Source organism: Bos indicus, chromosome 25 (assembly GCF_029378745.1).
Source record: "Bos indicus isolate NIAB-ARS_2022 breed Sahiwal x Tharparkar chromosome 25, NIAB-ARS_B.indTharparkar_mat_pri_1.0, whole genome shotgun sequence".
In the NCBI taxonomy this organism is placed as follows: Eukaryota; Metazoa; Chordata; class Mammalia; order Artiodactyla; family Bovidae; genus Bos; species Bos indicus.
In genome coordinates this window covers 16,602,344-16,622,616 of record NC_091784.1, presented here as the reverse complement: position 1 = coordinate 16,622,616, position 20,273 = coordinate 16,602,344, and the positions used below count along the sequence as shown (strand labels likewise).

Sequence of the window (20,273 nt, the reverse complement as noted above, 5' to 3'; positions counted from 1 at the left end):
CTGAGCATTTATTATGTGCCAGGCACAAACTAGCTCACACGTCTTTCTACATTTCATCCTCACATAACCCCATGAGGTGGCCCTGATTTTCAGAGGAATGAAGTTAGAATAACTTGCCAAAGATCCCAGGGACGGCCCAGAACAGAGCCAGGATCTGAACCTGGCAGGAGCGGACCCAAGGGTAGTTAACAGAGGCCTTTGTCCCCTGAGTATCCCTCCCTGTGGTTCAAATGGTAAAGAATCTGCCTGAGATGTTGGAGACCTGGGTTCAGTCCCTGGGTTGGGAAGATCCCCTGGAGAAGGGAATGGCAACCCACTCCAGTACTCTTGCCTGGAGAATCACAAGGACAGAGAAGTCTGGCAGGCTACAGTCCATGGGGTCACAAAGAGTCAGACATGATTTAGCAACCAACGCCTTTCTGTCCCTTGTACTAGGGCCTGGCACAGGTTTCCTGTGACTTTTCACCTGCTCCCACAGCCCTTCCTTTGAGCTTGGGTTTTATGAGGTTGAGTTTGTATTTACTTTTGCATTTTCCTCAAATGGTTTCCTCAAACCATTCTCTTTGGTTCTGGTAGATAGGGATTGCAAGCAATAGAAGTGGGAGATGCAAATGAAAAAAATGAGGATTTATCTTAAGTGACAAGTCTTAGGGCGGAGTTGACCAAGCTAGAGACCAGGACAGCCCTGACCCTGGGCAGTCCAGTTATGACGGCACCGTGCATTTTCCTCTTTCTGCATGTAGATTTAATGCCCCGTTGATCATAAATAGCTCTGGGTGGGAGGACAGACACTTGCTTAAGGATATGTTGTTTTCTGGGGAAATACACACACACACACACACACACACAATGATGTCAGATATCTGGTCGAGATCAAAATAATTTCCTTTTCTATTAAGAGGATGGATCAAAGTTGGACAATCCCCAGCAAATAGGAACTTACAGTTTGGCCTCCTATTTGCAAAACAGCAAGCATCTGTCACTCAACCTTCTGGAAGGTTAAAATAAAAAGAACTGATGAACTAGAGAGAACGTCTAAAGTGTAAGAAGACTGGAAAGAAAGTGAATGTAAATATTACATATACATATATGCATATAATAATTTCTACTTTTATTTATCTATTTTATTTAACATTTTTTCAGGATATGATTAAGCAGATGGCAGCATTTGCATCAAGATAAATATTGTTCAATGATGCATATTTCTGTATACAAAGTGTAATGCACTGCTCAAGCAAAATAAAACTCCATTGAGAGTGTGAGAAAAACGAACCATCAATAAACTACCCTCTGTTCTCTCTGGTCTCAAAACATTTGGATAGAAAGAAAAGCTACGCCTCTGAGGCTGTTAGAACCAGAGGCGATCTGGATACAGTGAACCAATTTTTCAAAGTCACTGCCAATGTCTGAAAAAGTCCTGAGTTATCTGAGTAATGTGAAGTATGAGGAATTTCTGCCGAAAAATCAACATTTCAAAGGGGTCAGACAACACAGAAAGACCATTCTACTTTAAGTGTGTGTATGTGTGTGTGCCTGTGCCTGTGTCTGTGTGTGTCAGGACAATAAAAAATTAGGTTTCTTAAATGAAACTTACTGAGTAATAGTTTATCTAAGGATTCAAGCAATAATGTGAGGACTTCAGAGGATCACTGGAGGCAAGGGGAAAGAAAATAAACATTCATTACATTAACACACAGCTCCTTTCATTCTCCCGCAAACTGATTCAGAACCTGTAGTGTGATCTTTCTGACACTCTCCTCGACGTTTTCCCTCCCTTTATAAGTGAGCCCATCTGTTTCCTACATTCTGAGATGACAGTAAAACCCAGAGCGTACTGAAGACCCCATGAAGGAATGAGTGCCACAGCCACGGAACTCAGCTGCCATCCGCCCAACAATTCTAATCTGTAAGAGCTTTGGGAGAGGCTGAGAGGCAAAGCCTGCAAATCTTTCAGGAAAATGCCCGTCTCGCCACCACCCGCAAGCTCTCTGGCTCTGTCTGCTTGAGAAACTGGGTGTTTCTTCTTGGCTTCTCAAAACGCACCAAAACGACAATCAGGCCCTTCCACTGGGATGCAGCTCCCCAAACAGAAAAAGTACAAATGCAGAAGCTCTGGAAAGGTGAGCACAAGGAAGCAGCTAAGTCTAGTTTAGAAAATAACCTGAACACAGTGTCGGCCTGACACTCTTTGAGACATACCCACCACCACCACCACCACCACCACCACCAGTGCTGAGTCTCTCTGCACCCAAAACCACAACTGCCCACCCCACCCTCTTCAGAGCACAGAGATGAAGCATCATTTCCCAAGCATGCGCCTAACTAGCTCTGGAAAATCACGGGGATTTTTTTTTTTTAAGTCCCACTCCCCAATCTCCCTCCGAAGCATCACGCACCAGCAGCCAGTGCGGGGTCTGCAAACAGACCGCATGTTCTGAGGGCCTCAGTGGCCTGCCCAAAGGGTCTGGTCCTCTCCTCCTAGGCTGCAATCTAAGCTCAGGCAAAGCCAGACTTTGGGAACAGCCTGCCCCCTTCTGGTCTCCTTGAGCTCCGTGGAAGGGCAGGGGCTGGGTGGGCACAGCTACAGGAGGATGGGCCCCCGGCTCCACCCTGCAGGTCTGCGCTGTGATTTCAGGATCTGACAGGGCACGGGGGTAGACATCATCGGGGAAGGGAAGAGCAAGGACATGGACAAACAGATTAAATATCCAGTACAAATCCAGGTGAGACGGCAGTGAACAACTGCATGGTAGACAGCCACAAAGAAGGGGGGAGGACAGAAAAAAGGGGACAAAAAATACAGGTGTGTCTATATCGGAAGAAACTGAGAGCCTGGGAGGTGTGTGTAGGGGGACAGTCACTGAACTTGCAGACGAGAGCAGAGTTTCAGAAAAGCAAAGCACCTCAGCTGCTGGAACCGGCATTCCAACAGGAATAGAAAAGGAAAAGAGGCACGCTCTCTCCCACCTTCCCAACTGCTAACCTCAGCACAGCCCAGCTGGAGGATGAGAGAAGACACAGAACTGAACACCCAGAGAACAGGTGTGGACGTAGGCTCCAAAATGTCAGAGACCCAGGAAGGAATCAGCCAACCAGGCTTGCTTCCCTCCCTCCACTTGTTTCAACAGGTGGTTATGTGCATGGGGAAAAGCACCTCCTGACGCCCATCTGGACCCCAGATGCAAAGGATACAGTTAGCCCCACGCTTCCATGGCCATCCTACATGTTCCCACACTGGGCTAGCAGTGCATGTCCTGAACCTCCTCCCACCCCACCTCCCTGAAGGGCTCCGACTCCAGAAAGAACTTCTAATTGCATTTCTGCCCAAACACATCACTATCCACTCCTGGAGTTCAAAGGCAGTGTCTGAGAGTACCCTTTGCTACAAATAAGAGGCATTCGGAACATTCTGGTTCCCCACCGGGACTCTCACTCCATCCTCCTCCCTGGGAACGGGGAAAAGACTTCTCCCTGCTACCCACACAGACCAGCCAGCAACGTGAAATGCCATCGCATCACGCCTTGGGCTGGCTCAGCCCACAGACACAAAGAACTGCACTCTGGCAAAGAGGGTCGCCTCTCTGCCTCCAAAGAAGTTTGGCAGATCAAAGGGCATCACGCTGTGTCTGAAGGCAGCTTTCAGTGAAGGCTCCCAAAGTGACAGGTGACAGAGACATGCATTCAGTGCCTAAGAGCCTGAAATTACCCCCTGGTGTCTAATGTCCCCAAGGGTTGGGAGAAGCTCTGTGGGCAAGCAGCAGGGATGAAGATACAGACACATCAGGAAGATACAGACACATCCCTAAGCTTGAAGACAGACACGCCCACAGGTGCTGAGACCCTGGCTCAAAGGTGGGGACTCTGACCTCTCCTGTGTGCTCTGAGTTCAGTGGGCTAAGCAAGGCGGGCCAACTAAGGTGTGAAGGGCCTCCCGGGAGAGGTCGTGGGCAGGGTAGAAGACACCCAGATGGCCCCAGAAGATCTGCGGAGGGAACAGTTTCAGAGCCTGGATTGTTCACACCCAAGGAGGTGCAAAGTAAACCCACAGAAGCCTAAGTTGAGGTGCTGTGATCTGATACACAGCTGGTGACAGGAACGAGCCACACACTACGACAGAGACCTGGACACAAACGCCTAGGAGAAGGGGCCATGCCCTGATACTGGAGACAGGGAACCAGGAGAGAGCAAGGTTAGACATGGACAAGGTAGAGACAGGAGTCTCAGGCATCCAGGGATGCAAAACAGGAGACTCAAAGTAAGACCGGGCACTGGAGACAGAGTCTTGACTCCGGAGCACGGGTGAGGACTTGGGATCAGACCCCTCTTAAGCCAGGCAAAGACAACGAGGCAGCAGACGGAGGACTGAGTGGTGTGCACCCAGCTAGGCAAAAACCAGAGATGCGCTGAGCACCACCGCCGGAACAGCGGCTGCGGATCCCGGCACGGTCCAGGGTCTCAGACCCGGAGTGAGGCAGCAACACCCACAAGCACAGAGCAAGTCGGGGCGCCTAGCTAGAGTGACGGGGATAGGCACCCAGCCAGGCTCCGGTAACCCCTAAAAGCGCCTCCTTGGAGATAACTTCCCCAGACCCCCAGGGGGCAGTCCTCAGACTCGGGATGGGGCAGGGACCCAGCCCCTGCTTCCAGGGGAAAGAGATGTGGGGCCAGCAGGCTTGGGGAGTCCCGATCTGATGAGTGGGGTTCAAGGGCTGGGGGTGGTGGCGGGGCGTGGGGTCCGGCCGCCTGCCCTCCGGTTTCCCTCCCTCCATTGCTCCCTTCAGGACGCGAGCCGAAAGGGCATCTTACCAGCGCCCGCGCGGCCAGTGCCCCTCGGCTGGCCGGCTGCTGCGCGCGGGGTGCTCCGGGGCCGCCTCCCCGAGCCCGCGCCGGGGGCCCCCGTCCTCCTCCTCCTCCGCCGCCGCCGCCGCCGCCTCCTCCTCGGGCTGCAGCCGGCTCGGCGGGCAGGTCCCGGCGCTCGCGGCGCGGGGCCGGGGCCGGGGGCGGCTGCTCCGCACCGCCGGCCGCTGCGCCCCCGCGGCGCTCCCCTGCCCCGGAGTCGAGGCTGCTGAAATTCCACACGACCAGCGTCTGCAGCAGCAGCACGGTGAGCGCCGCGAGCAGCGCCGAGTGCGAGCGCCGGGCCAGCCTCCGGGCGCACGGCGCCGCCACCATCTTCGGAGCACGGCGGGCGAGCGGGGCGCGGGGACCCGGGGCGCTCCGGGCCGCCCCCGCGCTCCCCGCGGCTCCCGCGGCCGCCGCCGCTGCCGCCGCCGCCGCCGCCGCCTGGTCTCCCGCTCGGGCCGCCGCCGCCGCCTCGGCTCGCCGCTGCTCCTCCTCCGCCGCCGCCGCCGCTACCGCCGCCGCCGCCTCCACCGCCGCGGCGCGGAGTTTTCAGACGGGCAGGGACCCGGACGTCACCAGGAGGAGGGGAAGGCGGGGAGGCGGGGAGCCGGAGGCCGCGGAGGGGGGCGGCGGGTGCGCGCGCTCGGGCGGGGCGCGCGGGGAGGGCGGCGGCCTCGCCCGCGGGGCTCCCCCGCCCCGCAGCCCCTGCCCCGGGCCCGGGGGCGCGGGGGGCTGGGGGCACGGGGCCCGGGGGGACGTGGGCCGGGGCGGAGAGGGGCGGGCCTGGGGGCGGGGCGAGGGAGGGAAAAGAAGGAGGGAGAGGAAGGGGGCGTTGGCGAGCAGAGAGGGCCCCGGGTCCCCCGGACCCCGGCGGGAGTGGGTGGGGGGAAGGGGGACAGTCCCCGCCCGCGGCCGAGGAGACGAGGCCGGAGGCATAAAAGGAAGAGGGAGCTTGGGGTGAGGACGGGCCCGTTCAGAATCTAGGGGAGGTCGGGAGGCTCGGGGGTCCTGAGATCCAGCCTTCCATGTGGGAAGCAAGCCCGAAACAGCTGAGTGGAGCGAGCTCCCCGCCCGGAGTTTGCGGTCCAGGCGTCTTCTCTGGGCAGAGACTGCTTGGCAGGTGGAGACGCGAGAAACGTGTCAGGAGTGTCTGAGCCAGGGAAGGGGTTCACGCGGCCGATCCCTGGATCCCTAGCTTGAAGGGGAGGGGAGGAGGCTAAACCGGAATGTGCGTGACTCCTGAATCACACCCGGTCCCCTAGTGCCAAAGATGTACTGAGTGCTTCATTGAGTCACTTCTCTGATCCCTAAGGACCAACAAGCCAGGAGACTTCCAAACCCAGTTGGCAAGCAAGTGCTTTCCTGGGGGAGAGAGAGAGACTCCGTGGAGTTCCTCAAGCCTCAGGCTGCAAGCCCCAAAGGCTGGTCCCTGCCTTCCACCAGGTCCTTCTCATCCACCCTGAAGCTCGCCTTTCTGACTGCCTGAGAGAACAAGTGGGTCTTACATCACAAAGTCAAGTTCTTTCCCATCAAGGCTGGACTGTCCTGGTGACCTTGAGCCAGGAACTCCTCCCTGGGCCTGAGCGTCCTCCTCTGTCAATGAGGCTTTAGGCTCACAGATCCCAGTGGACTCAAGTTTCATCGTCAGCCATCTCTGACTCAGTCTTTCCAGTCTTTCCCTCTGGTGTCCTCTTGCCCAGCAGCCCTGAGCACATGGTGAGTGCATAGTAGGAGTGGGTGTCCCAGATAAGACTCAGCACTATCCAAAAACCGTAGCAGATCAAACCCCCAGCTTGTGAACTGGGGACTCAGGGTGAAGGCTTTGCATCTTATCCACTGTGTTCTTCGACCTGATCCTAGCTTTAAAGGGAAGAAAGTGAAAGAATAATGAGAAGGAGGCAGGGAAGAGATTGTTTCACTTGTTCAACAACAGTCTGTGAACATCAAGGTAGAGTGCAGGAATCCAAAAGTAAGTGAGGCTTAACCTCCCCTTCAGCAAGCCTGGAGTCTGGAGGAGCCAGATGTGCATGTTGGTCACCAACAGTGAGGTCAGTGTTGCTTTGGAGACGTGCAGGAAGTGCTCTGGGTTCATGAGGGTGCAGTGGGGGTGGCCACTAAGAAGGTGTTTTCTGGATCCACATAATAAGCCAACCCATTTCCCTGAACTGGCCGTGTAAAATGCCAATTAGGGAGATCTAAACTCCAGAAAAGGCTCAGCTTTCAGACTATCCAGGCCTGGCTGGGCATGTAGCCAAGCATAGAGGCTGCCCGCCTTGGGCTCAGCCCATCTAACCAGGAGTGAGATAGAACCGAGGCAAGCTCCTATGGTCACACAAGTCTTTGGCCATCTATTTATCACCTGGGACTATTTTGGTTACAAGTAATAAAACATTTATTATGTCTTTAAAATTAGAGTTTACTGCATCATATAACCAAATGTTCCAGAGAAAAGACATCAGGTGAGGTTTGATCCAGCAACTCAGAACTATGTCCTGGGACTGCTTTTCTTTCCATCTCTCCTCTCTGCCTTTCATGAGGCCAGCTTCATCCTGAGTTTCTCTTTTCATGTCACAGCCTGGCATCAGTTGCTCAGACTAATTGTATCTTTTGTTCATTTCTAGCCCAAGAGAAGGAAGGTCAGGATTTCCCAGCATTCTCCTCAAAGGTCCAGATATTCTTTCTGATTAAGCCAGCTTCAGGTCACAGGTCACCCCTAAACCAAGCACTGTGGCCAGAAAGACAGAATGTGCTCATCAGCTTGGCCAAGGTCCCATACACCTCCTCTGGCACTGGGGCAAAGCCAGATTCCCTCCAACCACCCTATAGAATCTATAGGGATCAAGGTCTTACAGGAAAGTGGGAATAAGTACAGGGAAGGTTGCTTGTACTCTATGAAGTCACCGTGATGCTTACCTGACTTGGACAGGCCACTCCTTTCCCAGGACTTCAGTTTCTTTAAAGCCAAATGAAGAATTCAATGAGATGGTCCCCAAGATCATCATGTCATGTCCCTAGAACTCTTGCTTAGTATCTAAAGAGACCTTCCCAACCCAGCTGGGACTGCCCTGGAGACACTTGACATCCCTGCCCTCTAGCGCATCTTTGCTTCAGTGATTCTGCTGCATTTCTCCTCTAGGCAGCAGTGATGTTATCTGCTTCCTCCACGTGGCACAGTTTAACCAAAGGACTGTTTAACCACAGTCCTTTGGGGCCCACACTCTTGTTCAGCTCCCTTGAGAGCCACAGGCTGGAGTGAGGTTAAGGATCCAGCCCCCTGGGTCCCTGGAGAAAGAGAGAGTTGTTTGTTTATCTCGACTCATAAAATGCCGCCCCGAAAAGAGGTTTAAAAGCTCCGGCAGGTTATGGATACCATAAACAGCTTATGTGAGGTTTTGGGGATGAAAAATCACCTGAGATAGAGGAATGGGAAAGCGGGATCCTAGGGACCATCTTCCTGCCCCGAGACAGATCAAGACAGCAGTACCTCAAGCATCTTTGTGGGGCCCAGGTAATGCCTAAGCACCTGGCAGCAGCAGACTTTCACAACAGCAGCAAGTTTCTTGAGAATTTTAAAAGCTCATTCAGTCATTCAACACAGATGTCCTGGACCCTGTTATGTGCTAGGCATCATGCTGGGCAAGTGTGATATAGAAATGCGGCAGATTCCCTAAGGAATTTTTCTTTCTAAGTGTGCTTCCTACGCTTGCATTAACTGAGAGCCAGAGCTCTGAAGAAGTTCTAGCTGATTTGTGGGATACCTTCCCCTATCCCATCCCTGAATCTTGTTTTATCACCACTTTTCAGTGAGGGAAGAGTAAATCAGTGCATCAGTAGTTCTGAGATCCTGGTTTGCCCAGCACGAGGCTAGGGGACGAGACGGAAACCAGGGGGCAGGGTGGGGGGAGTCTTTACCCTCAAGGAGCTGTCAAACAGATTGCCAGCTCTGCCGCTTTTCAACTGAGACGTTCAGCATCGGTTGTTTTGCTTCTTTATGCCTCAGTTTTTCATCTGTAAAATGGGTGCATCTCTGTTCACTCAGTCCTGTCCAACTCTTTGTGATCACATGGACTGTAGTGTACCAGGTTCCTCTGTCCATTGAATTTTCCAGGCAAGAATGCTGGAGTGGGTTGCCATTGCCTACTCCAGGGGATCTTCCCAACCCAGGGATCAAATGTGAGTCTCCTGCGTTGGCAGGTGGATTCTTTGCCACTACACTACCTGGGAAGCTCTGTGAAATGGATGGGGTGGGATGAAAATAGGGCTTTGCTGATAGATTTCTTATAAGGATTAAATGAGATAACGCATATAAAGATTTTTTTCTATAGAGATTGGCACACAGTGAGTGCTCGTTAAAGGTAAGATATTATTCATTTCATTTGTAACAGTAGGGCAGTGTCTAAAGATATCAGAGGGAAAAAAGAATAGTCAGGGAAAGCAGCCTGGAAGAAGTGGCACTCAACCTAGTCCTTGATTTGGGTGGAGGATTGCCAAGCTCCCCAAGGTTAGGGAACTGGTCTCATTCATCTCTGCTGTCTCTGGCACTTTCCATAGTGCAGGGTAGAGTCAACTTTGGTTGAACAAGGAACACCAATAACAGTCATGCTGCTGGAATGAGCCTGGGATGTTCCTCCAGCAGCAAGACAGCTGCTGAGTGGAGCCTGGTACCTGAAGTTCACAGAGCCCATCACAGCAACTTTTTAGTTGTATGAGTTTAAACAAGTTGTTTAGCGTTACCAAGCCTCAGCATTTCCATCTGTAAAAGGTGAAGAAGACTGATAATACCCATGTCTTAAGGTTACTGGGTGGCACAGTGGTAAAGAATCTGCCTGGATTGCAGGAGACACAAGAGACTCGGGTTTGATCCCTGGGTCAGGAAGATCCCCTGGAGAAGGAAATGGAAACCCACTCCAGTATTGTTGCCTGGGAAACCCTATGGACAGAGGAGCCTGGCACCCTATAGTCCAAGTGGTTGCAAAGAGTCGGACATGACTAAGCACACACACATGCAAAGGCTACTACAGGGCAGAGGCAGCAGAGTGGCATAATATCTTATAGGCATTCCCTATAAGATATTGGTACTGACCACTGGCAGAATTGAAGGAATGTTAGCAGGCTGGTCTATAAAGAAGATGCCCTCCCCTTCTCTCCAGTAGTTCTGACGGGAGGTACCTGAGACTAGGGATTGACATGCCTTCTCCTAAATTTAAATAAACTTCAGCTGAATAATAAATTAAGTCAAATACACAATTTTTATTTTTTGAAATCTTAATCATGTCCCTGTTTCTTTTTGGTTTATTGCAGAGTTTATTTTGTTTACCCAAACTCTACAAATTGACTCTGACTTTGCTCTTAAAAAATTTAAAACCTCCCCTTAGGTTTCACTTCTGCTTCAGACAGAAATCATAAACATGGGTCACCTGTTCCTGAATGTCAGTAAGAGAGCTATGCATGAAACATCCATCCATCGTCCCGCCCCCAGGAATTCCTGACTCTCTCCAACAAGCACGTGCAAGGACCAGGGTTCCTGGGGCGCTTGGAGGTCAGAAGAGCCAGGATGCTGAAAGCCCCTCCCCCAGGGCTCCCCAAAACACATGAGGACATAGACACGCATCACCCTCAACCCCACCCAAGAGAAGGAAACGGCCTCTGATCAGACCACAGGCTGACGCAGGTGACATGCCCCGCCAGACGCCCAGCTGTGCTTCTGAAACCTGCGGCTTTTCCGGAGAACCGTCTGCCAGCTGTATCAGCAGAGGGAGCTCTAGGTAGCAAATAACTTTCCTCTGACAGCGTGTAGTACTTGCCTGCAGATAAGATTTGCAGGAGACAACTAGAATAAGTTAAGTGGGGGTCCTAACTGGGTCTGGCATCCGTCCTGTGTAGAAGAAAACCCTGCCGATTTGCCAGGGTAGCGTGGGGGTCGGGGTGGCGGGGTTGGTCAGGATTGGAGAGTGATCTGAGAGAAGAGGAGACACCAGCTGAGGAAAGGATGTGTGACAATCAGCCACCACCACCACCACTGCTTAGGGGATTATCTGACCTTGTTCTGTACCAGCTCTTTTATCCACTCCCAGTCTTCTCACAGCCTTTGTTCAATACTAGCCTCTCATTTATGTGATGATTGAAAAGGGTCCAAGTCTCAAACTAGCTTGGCAGACTTCTCTTCAAAATAAGTGTTTCCTATGTGTATTGCATGCATGCTAAGTTGCTTCAGTTACATCTGGTTCTTTGCGACCCCCCGGACTGTAACCCTCCAGGCCCCTCTGTCCATGGACTCTCCAGACAAGAATGCTGAAGTGGATTTCCTTTTCCTTCTCCGTTATTGTGTGTATTAGTGGTGCACGATCTGGTCGCTGGGGCTATAGGCTTAGAACTGTGGGAGGACACAGCCGTGATGATGGTGGGTGATGATCCTGATGACTGTGATGGTGAGAGTTAGAAGTGTACGGAGCACTTACTATGTGCCAAGCCCTGTGTGGAGAGTGTTAACAGTAGTAATCACCAAATATTTATCAAGAACCTATGATACCCAGGATGGTGCTCATGAAGGGGGCGTTCAGGGATGAATAAAGCATGGAAGGTCCCTGCCCTCCTAGAGACTGCATTCTAAATTCTAAATCCTTGATTATACGTGCAACCAAGATGAGCAAATAAATATGTGAACAAGTATTAGCAGGGAGTAAAGAGTGAAGAAAAGTATAAGGGACCGTCTGCTAGAATGACCAGGATAGGGCAAGTTTAAACAGGCTGATCAAGAGGACCTCACTGACAGGGTTCCACTGGAGTGATTCAAGAACTGTCTCATGAAATCCAGCTTTTAGGAAGTCCGATTTCTTTAAAGCTCCATCATCTGTCGACTGAATAAATAAAGGTTAGATCTGTTTTTATCAAATGTGTATATATGCTCTTGTACCGTATAAGTGAAAAATGCTACCTAATTCATGGAAGTTTTTTGTCGTTTTGGATTTTTTTCAAACAATGATTAGTGAAAACGTGACAATTTTCTTGGGTATGATGAGAAGATAGAATGAGTTAGCAAAAAAGTCCATTAATAAAAATTCAAAGGGATACCATCTTACCAAAAAAAAAAAAAAAAAGATTTGAAGACAACTCATTTGAAAAGACCCTGATGCTGGGAAAGATTGAAGGCTGGAGGAGAAGGGGACGATTGAGGGTGAGATAGTTAGATGGCATCACCGACTCGAGGGACATGAGTTTGAATAAGCTCTGGGAGTTGGTGATGGACAGGGAGGCCTGGTGTGCTGCAGTCCACGCAGTCGCAAAGAGTCAGACACGACTGAGCGACTGAACTGAACTGAACTGGTGTATTTTATCTCAACATTTTCTTGTCCAAATTCTCTTTTGTTTTATTAACTTTACCCTCACCCCTCTCAGAAGTTCAGTGTGTTGCCAGTGTTTCTGTCTAGTCCATGTGTCTTTAAGTTGTAGCTTCAGCCTTCTACCCCAAACTCGTTTCCGTCCTGTTTGCAGCCTCTGTTTTGCACCCTCATCTCAATTCACCTTGTACCTGTTGTTATTCCTCAGTGTAGCTCAAGTCCCTTTTGCTTGTATACCTCAGGAATCCATTTCAAAAAGACTCAAGGGAAAAGTGGATATGCTTGAGTCTGAAAGCTGCCTGCCAGATACCTGTTCTTCTCTTCTTGCTTGATAAAAAAAATCCTGATTTATTTAGGATGATGATATGCCCAAGCAGAAAACAATGGTCCCCAACTTTCCTTGTAGTTTGAGGTGATCAAAGAAAGAGCAATAGATGTTTTTGTGGAGCTTCCAAGATAGCCTTTGGTGCTAAACCAGTTAGTGAGTGCCCTCTCGTCCCTTGCTATTTCTGTTCTTTCTAGAATGTAGAAAGGATAGCTGGAACTCCAGCAGCCATCTTATGACCATGAGGATAGAAGTCATTACTCAGAAGTAATGAGCCAGAAGGAGAGAAGCAGCCTAGGTCCCTGATGCCTTTGTGATCTACTGTATATGGCCCACCCTTGCTCCTTGTTTCAGACATGAGGTGGTTGAAGCCACTCAAACTGGGCTTCTGTTTCTACAGTTGGTACACTGAGATATGGGATGGAATTGAGCAACCTAACTGAAAGAAGGTTACGGATAAAGCTATGCCTCGGGAAGAGCTGGAACCAGAGATGCGAACACATAAGTCTGTCCGAACATCTTCTGTCTCTGCTGCTCTTTGAAAGCTTGGTTAGTTCTCTCTCATGGCGAAGCAATGCCCTCCATGTTTAAGAAACACAGCTGCCCAGCTCTTGGGTGTCACGTCCCACGGCCGTCATAAAGGGACAGGTTCTCCCTCTACAACCATGCGCCTCAGGTGGGCCCTTGAGGCTGCTCTGTCCCTCCACGTATTGCTAGTCCACTTACTCTCCCATGCCCTTCAGTCTCTAACACCCCTCTCTCTCCCTCACCTGCCTGAGGACCTGCTTCGTATGTCACTGAGGAAGGAGAAAGCAAGCAGAAAGGGGTTCCCACAAGCTCCCTCTGCCTCATTGCCACACTCCCTTGCACGTGCATCGACTAAGGTATTTTTTGTTGGGGTGTAATTGCCTTATAATATTGTGTTAGTTTCTGTTATACAATGAAATAAATCAACTATATGTATACATATAACCCTCCCTCTTGGGTCTCCATTCCACCCCCCTCATCACCCCCATCTGGGTCATCAGAGCACTGAGCTGAGCTCCTGCAGTTCCCCACTAGCTATCTGTTTCACACGTGGCAATGCATGTATGTCAATCCTAACTTCCCAATTCATCCCACCTTCCCCTCCCCTCCATGTCCACATGCTATTCTCTACGTCTTCATTCCTATTCCTGCTCCGCAAATAGGTCCATCTGTACCTTTTTGTTTTAAACACTTCACATATATGCATAAATATGCAATATTTGTTTTTCTCTTTCTGACTCACTGCACTCTGTATGACAGACTCTAGGTCCCTCCACATCTCTACAAATGACCCAATTTCATTGCTTTTTATGGCGGAGTAATATCCCTTTGTATATATGTACTGCATCTTCTCTATCCATTCATCTGTCAGTGGACATCTAGGTTGCTTCCACATCCTGGCTATTGTAAATAGTGCTGCAGTGCACGCTGGGGTACATAATTCAAAAAGACACATACTGCAGTGTTCATTGCATCGACTGTGTTTTGGTGGACATGCTAGCCAGGCTCCTGCATGAAGCCCACTCTCATTTGCCCATGAGACCCCACTGTTTCTCTTGGTTTTTGGACATCACTCCACCACGACCCTCTCTTGCCTCCCCACTCTCTACAGTAGCATGGTTTCCAGTATTCAAACTTACTGCTACTTCTCTGATCAAAAACAAAGTCCTCTCTTGGTCCTGCTTCCTCGTATTTCACTTCCCTTTGCAGCAAAAGTCCTCAGAAGAGTTACCTAATTCCCTGTCTCCAGTACGCACTTCCTTGCTGCTGCTACTGCTGCTAAGTCACTTCAGTCGTGTCCGACTCTGTGCGACCCCATAGACGGCAGCCCACTAGGCTCCCCTGTCTCTGGGATTCTCCAGGCAAGAACACTGGAGTGGGTTGCCATTTCCTTCTCCAATGCATGAAAGTGAAAAATGAAAGTGAAGTTGCTCAGTCATGCCCGACTCTTAGTGACCCCATGGACTGCAGCATACCAGGCTCCTCCGTCCATGGGATTTTCCAGGCAAGAGTACTGGAGTGGGGTGCCATTGCCTTCTCCGACGCACTTCCCTATTTTCTCCTAAACAAGGTTCTTGCTCCCTGTCCTCCCCCTGGGCTTCACACACACAACGAAACTGCTCTCAAGCCCATCATCTCTCACCTTGAGCAGCAGCTCCCCTCCCTGTGGCTCATGCTCCTCCATTACCCTGGCTTCCTTGCTGTCTCTGAAACATACCAGTCAGGCCTTTCTCAGGACACTACCCTGGTTATTCATTCTGTATAGAATATTCTTCACCAGTTACAACCCTGCCCAGGATCTCTGCACACCTCCCTCCTTCACCCTGTTCAAGCTTGTGCACCAATGCCAGCTCATTTATGCCTTTTTTGACTATCCTAGTGAAACTGCAGTCAACTCCTAATCACCTTTACTGTAGCACTGATTTCCTTTTGTATAAAAATCATCTATGGAACTTCCCTAGTGGTCCAATGGCTAAGACTCCAGGCTCCCAACGCAGCAGGCCCAGGTTCAATCCCTGGTCAGGGAACTAGATCCCACATGCTACAACTAAGAGTTCACATACCGCAACCAAATAAATAACTATTATTTTATAAAAAATAAAAAATCATTTATTATAGTTTGTGCTTTATGACCATCTCACCCCATAGATTATAAGCCCCATGAGGGCAGGTATTATCAGTTTTGTTCACTACTGCCAGTACTAAGTCCTTGGCACATAGTTAGTGATCAGTGAATTAATCACTTTTTTAGACATAATCCAAAAACATCTCAACAAGGGTGCTGAGTCCTGGCTTGAGCCTGGCACTACCTGGGACCCACTGGATTTAGTTACAAGAGTAGGGTCCCCTAAGAAGATGGAGAACTTGCATTAGTGTAATGAGGGGACCATTTGAAGGAGTGGAAAGTCAACCATGCCACAGATGTCAGATGCAGGGTATTGTTTGAGGACAAGACTGTATCCAAACCATCCCAGTTTGGACCCTGAATCTGCTCCGTTTATCTTACCTCTGAAGCTGTGCAAAGTTGTTTCACATCCTTCTTAGCATCCTCCGAGGGTTGCCTGGAGTTTAAATGAATGAGTTACTGTTAAAACGCATTTGAACCCCTGCCAAACACAAAGTAACACCAAGTTCAAAAACTGAAAACTATTAGAAAAATAATGAGAACTTGATAAAATAAATACATATGTTTTTGAAGAAATCAATGCTCTTATTTTCCATATAAAGAAAACAATAGAAATAAAAATATATAAGGACAGGAGAAATTGCATTGTGCAACCTAAAAACTCAATAGATATGTACAGAAACAGGCTTATATTAACGAAAGTAAGTATTGTTTTCTAGTACCCATGATATCTGAACACAAAGTCTCAACAAATGAAATAAAGAGATTTTATTCAAGCCAAATTCTCTCTGATAATAATTCAATAATATTAGAAATTCCTTTCTTAGAACTTAAAAATTGAGAAACACGATCTTAGACAACAAAATTCAATCTTTTTTAAAGCAATAAATAAAGCAACCGTTTATAACAGTCTATGAAATACAATAAAAGCTGTAGTCAGAGAAAAATTAATAAACTTCAATGCCTTTACTGTAAAGAATAACTAATAAAACAATAAGAGAACTTGTTATAAACCCCAAGATGCCAGAATAAGAACAAAATACAATAAAACATTCCAAACAGCAAATTAATAATTATAGAATCTGATGTAATAGAACAGAAGGCACGAACAGCAGAAAAGAAAACAAGCTCAAAAGCTCATTTTTGAAATACCATATTGGGTGAAAGGAATCAAAAGGTACAAATTTCCAGTTATAAAATAGATAAGTCTGGGGAATGTATTGTGAAGCATGGTGACTATAATTAATAATACTGTATTATACATCAGTGTCTCTTTTGCTGTCTCGTACACAGGGTTATTGTTACCATCTTTCTAAATTCCATATATATGCGTTAGTATACTGTATTGGTGTTTTTCTTTCTGGCTTACTTCACTCTGTATAATAGGCTCCAGTTTCATCCACCTCATTAGAACTGATTCAAATGTATTCTTTTTAATGGCTGAGTAATACTCCATTGTGTATATGTACCACAGCTTTCTTATCCATTCATCTGCTGATGGGCACCTAGGTTGCTTCCATGTCCTGGCTATTATAAACAGTGCTGCGATGAACATTGGGGTACACGTGTCTCTTTCCCTTCTGGTTTCCTCAGTGTGTATGCCCAGCAGTGGGATTGCTGGATCATAAGGCAGTTCTATTTCCAGTTTTTTAAGGAATCTCCACACTGTTCTCCATAGTGGCTGTACTAGTTTGCATTCCCACCAACAGTGTAAGAGAGTTCCCTTTTCTCCATACCCTTTCCAGCATTTATTGCTTGTAGACTTTTGGATCACAGCCATTCTGACTGGCGTGAAATGGTACCTCATAGTGGTTTTGATTTGCTCATAATCACTCATAATCAGAGAAAATGAGTGATGTTGAGCATCTTTTCATGTGTTTGTTAGCCATCTGTATGTCTTCTTTGGAGAAATGTCTATTTAGTTCTTTGGCCCATTTTTTGATTGGGTCATTTATTTTATATGGACTCTGTGGGAGAGGGAGAGGGTGGGGAGATTTGGGAGAATGGCATTGAAACATGTATAATATCATGTATGAAACGAGTTGCCAGTCCAGGTTCGATGCACGATACTGGATGCTTGGGGCTGGTGCACTGGGATGACCCAGAGGGAGGGTATGGGGAAGGAGGAGGGAGGAGAGTTCAGGATGGGGAACACAGGTATACCTGTGGTGGATTCATTTCAATATTTGGCAAAACTAGTACAATATTGTAAAGTTTAAAAATATAATAAAATTTTTTTAAAAAGTAAAAAAAATAATACTGTATTATATATTTGAAAGCTGTTAAAAAATTCAGATCTTAAAAATCTTCATTCAGAAGAAAAAACGATTATGACTATGTATGGTGATGGATCCCATGGACAGAGGAGCCTGGTAAGCTGCAGTCCATGGGGTCGCTAAGAGTCAGACTTGACTGAGTGACATCACTTTCACTTTTCACTTTCATGCATTGGAGAAGGAAATGGCAACCCACTCCAGTGTTCTTGCCTGGAGAATCCCAGGGATGGGGGAGCCTGGTGGGCTGTCATCTATGGGGTCGCACAGAGTCAGACACACTGAAGTGACTTAGCAGCAGCATGGTGATGGATGGATGTGAGAGTTGGACTTTAAAGAAAGCTGAGCACCGAAGAATCTATGCTTTTGAACTGTAGTGTTAGAGAAGACTCTTGAGAGTCCCTTGGACTGCAAGGAGATCCAACCAGTCCATCCTAAAGGAAATCAGTTCTGAATATTCATTGAAAGGACAGATGCTAATGAAGAAGCTCCAAAACTTTGGCCACCTGATGCAAAGAACTGCCTCATTGGAAAAGACCTTGATGCTGGGAAAGATTGAAGGCAGGAGGAGAAGGGGATGACAGAGGATGAGATGGTTGGATGGCATCACCAAAATGCTGGACGTGAGTTTGAGCAAACACTGGGAGTTAGTGATTGACAGGGAAGCCTGGTGTGCTGCAGTCAATGGGGTTGCAATGAGTCAGGCAGGACTGAGCGACTGAATTGAACTGGCTGATGGTGATGGATGATAACTAGCCTCATAGTGATCATTTTGCAATATACAAATATCAAATCTTATGTTGTACACCTGAAACTAATATAATGCTATACATCAATTATATATCAATTTAAAAATTTAAATTGGAAAAATGAAAATATCAGATTAAACCCCCACATAAGTCTGACTCAGGAAGAAAGTGTGGTCATATGAAATGGCTACGTTTTTGAAAACAAAAAAAAATGACTCTGGAAAAGGTACAACATTTGAAGGAATCAATTACTTAAAAGAGATGAAAGGTTTAGCATTTTAAAAGAGCTGCAGAACAGAGAGGTTCTTAGCTGAGTTCTATATAATGTCATATGAAAAGCAAACTGCTCCAATTTCCTTTTGTTGAAGTATAACTGACTTATAATATTATATTAGTTTCAGGTGTACGAGATAGTGACTTGATGTTTTATGCATTACAGAGTGATCATCATGGTAAGTCCAGTTAATATCAGTCACCATACATATTGACTACATTTTTGTGCTGTACATTCTATCCTGTGACTTATTTATTTGCGTGTTTGTTTTCAGTTTATTTTATTTTTTTAACTGAAGTATAGTTGATTTACAATGTTGTGTTAATTTCAGGTATACAGTAAAATGATTCAGTTATGCATACATATATATTTATTTTTTCAGATTCCTTTTTCCCAAATATTGAGTATCGCTCCCTGTGCTATTTAGCAGGTCTTTGTTGGTTATGCATCTTTAAATTTTATATGTAGTAGTGTGTGTATGTTAATCCCAAACTCCTAATTTATCTCTCCCCATTCCCTTTTTCCCTTTGGTAACGTCAAATTTGTTTTCTATGTCTGTGAGTCTATTTCTGGTTTGTATATAAGTTCATTTGTATCATTTTTTTTAGATTCCACATATAAATAATATCCTATGATATTCATCTTTCTGTATCTGACTTAGTTTGATAATCTCTAGAGTGAGTAATATTCCATTGTACCAATATATTCATTCATCTGTCAATAGACATTTAAGTTGCTTCCATGTCTTGGCTATTGTAAATCGTGCTGCAGTAAACACTGGTGTGCACGTATCTTTTCAAATTATGATTTTCTCCAGATGCATGCTCAGGAGTTGGGATTGCAGGGTCATAGGGTACCTCTATTTTTAGTTTTTAAAGGAACCCCCAGACTGCTCTCCATAATGGCTATACCAATTTACATTCCCACCAACAGTGTAGGCATGTTCCTTTTTCTTCAAACCCTTTCCAGCATTTATTATTTGTAAACTTTTGGTTAAGGCCATTCTGACTGGCGTGAAGTGATATCTTGTTGCAGTTTTGATTTGCCTTTCTCTAATAATTACAGATGTGGATCTTTGTCTTTTGACCATCTGTATGTCTTATTTGGAGAAATATCTATTTAGCTCTTCTACCCATTAAACAAAATTTTTTTTAATATTGAGCTGTATGATCTGTTTATATGTTTTGGAGATTAATCCCCTGTCGGTTACATCATTTGCAAGTATTTTCTCCCATTTTGTAGGCTGTCTTTTCATTTTGTTTATGGTTTCCTTGGCTGTGTAGAAGTTTTTAAGTTTAATTAGGTTCCATTTATTTATTTTTGCTTATATTTTATATTTCCATTACTCTAGGAGACAGATCAAAAAGATATTGCTGTGATTTATGTCAGACTGTTCTGCTTATGTTTTCCTCTAGGAGTTTCATAGTATCTGGTCTTCCAGTTAGGCCTTTAATCTATTTTGAATTTACTTTCGTGTATGGTGTTAGAAAATGTTCTAATTTCATTATTTTACATGTAGCTTATTTATTTTTTAACTGGAAGTTTGTGACTCTTTATCTTCCTCCTCTGTTTTGCTCATCCCCCCTGCCCCTCGCACCAGCAGCCAACAGTTTGTTCTCCGTATCTGTGAATCTGTTTGTGCTTTGTTCTGCTTGTTCATTTGCTTTGTTTTCAAAATTCCACATGTAAGTGAAGTCATACAATGTTCGCCTTTTTCTGTTTGATTTATTTAACTTGGCAGTTTACCCTCTAGACCTATTCGGGATGTTGCAATTGGCAAGAATTTATTCTTTGCTATGTTAGAATGTTATTCCATTGTG

At 47.0% G+C, this 20,273-nt stretch overlaps 1 protein-coding gene across 1 annotated transcript in view; it reads right to left on the bottom strand.

Annotated features, from left to right (window-relative positions):
* The window catches only part of XYLT1 (xylosyltransferase 1), a 350,486-nt gene extending 345,174 nt beyond the window's left edge, over positions 1 to 5,312 (bottom strand). The window contains exon 1 of the mRNA XM_019987119.2: positions 4,807 to 5,312. Coding sequence (XP_019842678.2) covers positions 4,807 to 5,172 — 366 coding nt within the window. The 5' untranslated portion in view covers positions 5,173 to 5,312. The remainder of the gene's footprint in view (positions 1 to 4,806) is intronic.
* Between the last annotated feature and the right edge of the window lie 14,961 nt (positions 5,313 to 20,273).